The sequence below is a fragment of the Fulmarus glacialis genome, unplaced genomic scaffold (genome assembly GCF_000690835.1).
Source record: "Fulmarus glacialis isolate BGI_N327 unplaced genomic scaffold, ASM69083v1 scaffold26104, whole genome shotgun sequence".
NCBI classification, from domain to species: domain Eukaryota; kingdom Metazoa; phylum Chordata; class Aves; order Procellariiformes; family Procellariidae; genus Fulmarus; species Fulmarus glacialis.
In genome coordinates, this window is record NW_009207779.1 from 3,075 (window position 1) to 5,593 (window position 2,519).

Consider the following 2,519-nt stretch of genomic DNA (forward strand, 5'->3'; position numbering starts at 1 on the left):
GTGCAGCACCCTCTGCCTCCTCTCGCCGGGCGGGGGGCACAAGTGTGCTTGTCCCACCAACTTCTACTTGGGCAGCGATGGCAAAACCTGCGTCTCCAACTGCACGGCCAGCCAGGTAACAGCCTGCCTGCCCCTGCCTGCATCTGCCTGTGTGGACATCCTCCCTGCGGCAAGTGTGTGCCTGTGCTCGCGTGTGTGTCCCTCCTGCCGTGGTGTCACCAGGTCCCAGCTCCTCTGCTTGTGCAGCCCGTGCTGTGCCTCTGGGTGCTGGTGTGCGCACGCCTTCTCCAGGCACGGGCAACACCTCCCTCCTGTGGCACTTCCCAGCACATACAGACTGCAGTCGTTTTGGGGGTGCCCAGGGGAGCCAGAGACCCTCCGGCTCTGGAATGACCTTCTGCCTGCCCCCCTCCCTCCCTCCCTCAAACCCCAGAGCTGTGTGGCGTGTGCTCAGGGTTCAGGCTTTGCTCTAGGTCAGGCCACAGAATGTCCCGGGGGTGCCCAGGAAGGGACAGCATGGAGATCAGTGCCCTTGGCAGAGTTCCCTGGGGACAAAGCCTTCTGGGGTCCTCCCTCCCCATTCCAAGCCACCCTCACAAGCTCGTCTCTCTGTCCTAGTTTGTCTGCAAGAATGACAAGTGCATCCCTTTCTGGTGGAAATGCGACACCGAGGACGACTGCGGGGACCGTTCGGATGAGCCGGAGGACTGCCGTGAGTGCCGAGCGGAGCTGACGATAGCCCATGGAGTCCCAGCACCCCAGCGACGCTGCCCGGCTCTTGCCAGCCCTACAGCATCTGCATGCTGTCCGGAGCCGCCTGGCGCTGCTTGTGCAGCTGGTCCCCCAAAGCCCTGCTGCTGCTCTGGCTTCGGAACAGCACTGCTGCTCCCTGCTCGGCTCCAGGGAGAGGAGGGTTCCCCCATTAATGGAGCTTAGAGAGCAGTGGGATAACACACTGTCCCTGCGTGGGGTATTGCCTCGTGGAGGACAACAGCCAACTGCTGCTCTCGGAGCAGAGCTGCCCCCTCACTGCGCCAGAGCCCAGGGTTGGGTGCTGGTTGCTCAGTCCCTGCTGAGGACCCCAGAGGGGAAAGCGGGAGGTTAAGGTTTGCCCTAAAAATGTTCTCCAGAGCAAACGTTTCACCCTGTCTTACTCGTCCCACAGCTGAATTCAAATGCAGGCCAGGGCAGTTCCAGTGCTCCACTGGGATCTGCACCAACCCAGCCTTCATCTGTGATGGAGACAACGACTGCCAGGACAACTCCGATGAAGCCAACTGTGGTAGGTTCTCCACCTCCCCTTGTGACCCTCAAACACCAGCTGGGCTGCAGCATCCCAGTAGAGCAGAGACGCAGCGTGTCAGCTTTTGACTGTGCTGCCTCCCTTCCCAGATATCCACGTCTGTCTGCCCAGCCAGTTCAAATGCACCAACACCAACCGCTGCATCCCTGGCATTTTCCGCTGCAACGGTCAGGACAACTGCGGTGATGGCGAGGATGAGAAGGACTGCCGTAAGTGGGGAGCTGTTAAGCGTGTTAGGGATGGGGAGCGTGCACAGTTAGGGGTGAGGAGTTCAGTGCTGCATCAGATCCATGTCTTTGGGTATTGGCTTCTCTGCAGGCTGGCTTCTCGGTGGTCTTGCCCTTGGGCATGGGGCTTTCTCCTTACCTCTGCTCTGCGTAGAGCCTCTGTCCACCATCACCCTGCTGCCCCTACAGACACTTCTGTTTCCTAGTGGAAATTAAATCCTTAAATCCCTCCGAGTGGCAAGTTCAATATTTGCCGTGGATTTGCACTGAGCCTATTGCAGAGCTGAGGGATCTTGTGGTTTCTGCCCTGTCTCCCTGCAGCTGGGCGAGACTTCTGGGGCCACCACAGGGCTCCGCTCCCCTCCCCTCTCGTGCACGTGGTCACCAAGCATGGCCAGACACTTCTTGTGATGCCCAGAGCATCTGCATGCCTCTCTGCTCTGTGGGGCAGTTTTTGTGGGGTGGCGGCTGGCAGATCCCTGCCTGCCCCGCTGCCCCTCCTGAATCTGCTTCTCCCTCCTGCAGCGGAGGTGACTTGTGCCCCCAACCAGTTCCAGTGCGCGATCACCAAGCGCTGCATCCCCCGCGTCTGGGTGTGCGACCGGGACAACGACTGTGTGGATGGCTCAGATGAACCTGCGAACTGCAGTAAGAAGCGTGCACGGGGAGGGGGGGAGTGGGTCTGGCCACAGCGAAACCGGGACTCCTCCGCAGCTGGTCATGTCCGCGTGTCTTTGCCTGCGGGGTGGCAGGTCCCTGCTCAGTCCCTGCAGATGCTGCGGGCAGATGGTGGCTCTGCCTAGATCTGTCCCGCTGAGATACTCCTCTCTCTGACTTCTCCCTGGAGAACTGCTTAAAAAGGGGGGATCTTGCCCACCCTGTCCCGAGCAGGGGTGCTGCAGTCAGCTCCAGGCTGCTGCACAAGGTGTTCATCAGCCCTGCGGAGAAAGAAATATGCCTAGCCAATGCTAACCCCACCTCCCCTCCCC

The 2,519-nt window shown here is 60.4% G+C and overlaps 1 protein-coding gene across 1 annotated transcript in view; it reads left to right on the plus strand.

The window, feature by feature from the left end:
* LRP1 (low density lipoprotein receptor-related protein 1) overlaps positions 1–2,519 on the plus strand; it is a gene marked incomplete at both ends in the record, with an annotated part of 8,850 nt that overhangs the window by 2,801 nt on the left and 3,530 nt on the right. Inside the window, 5 exon segments of the mRNA XM_009576266.1 lie at positions 1–115; positions 619–712; positions 1,166–1,282; positions 1,393–1,512; positions 2,056–2,178. Coding sequence (XP_009574561.1) covers positions 1–115; positions 619–712; positions 1,166–1,282; positions 1,393–1,512; positions 2,056–2,178 — 569 coding nt within the window.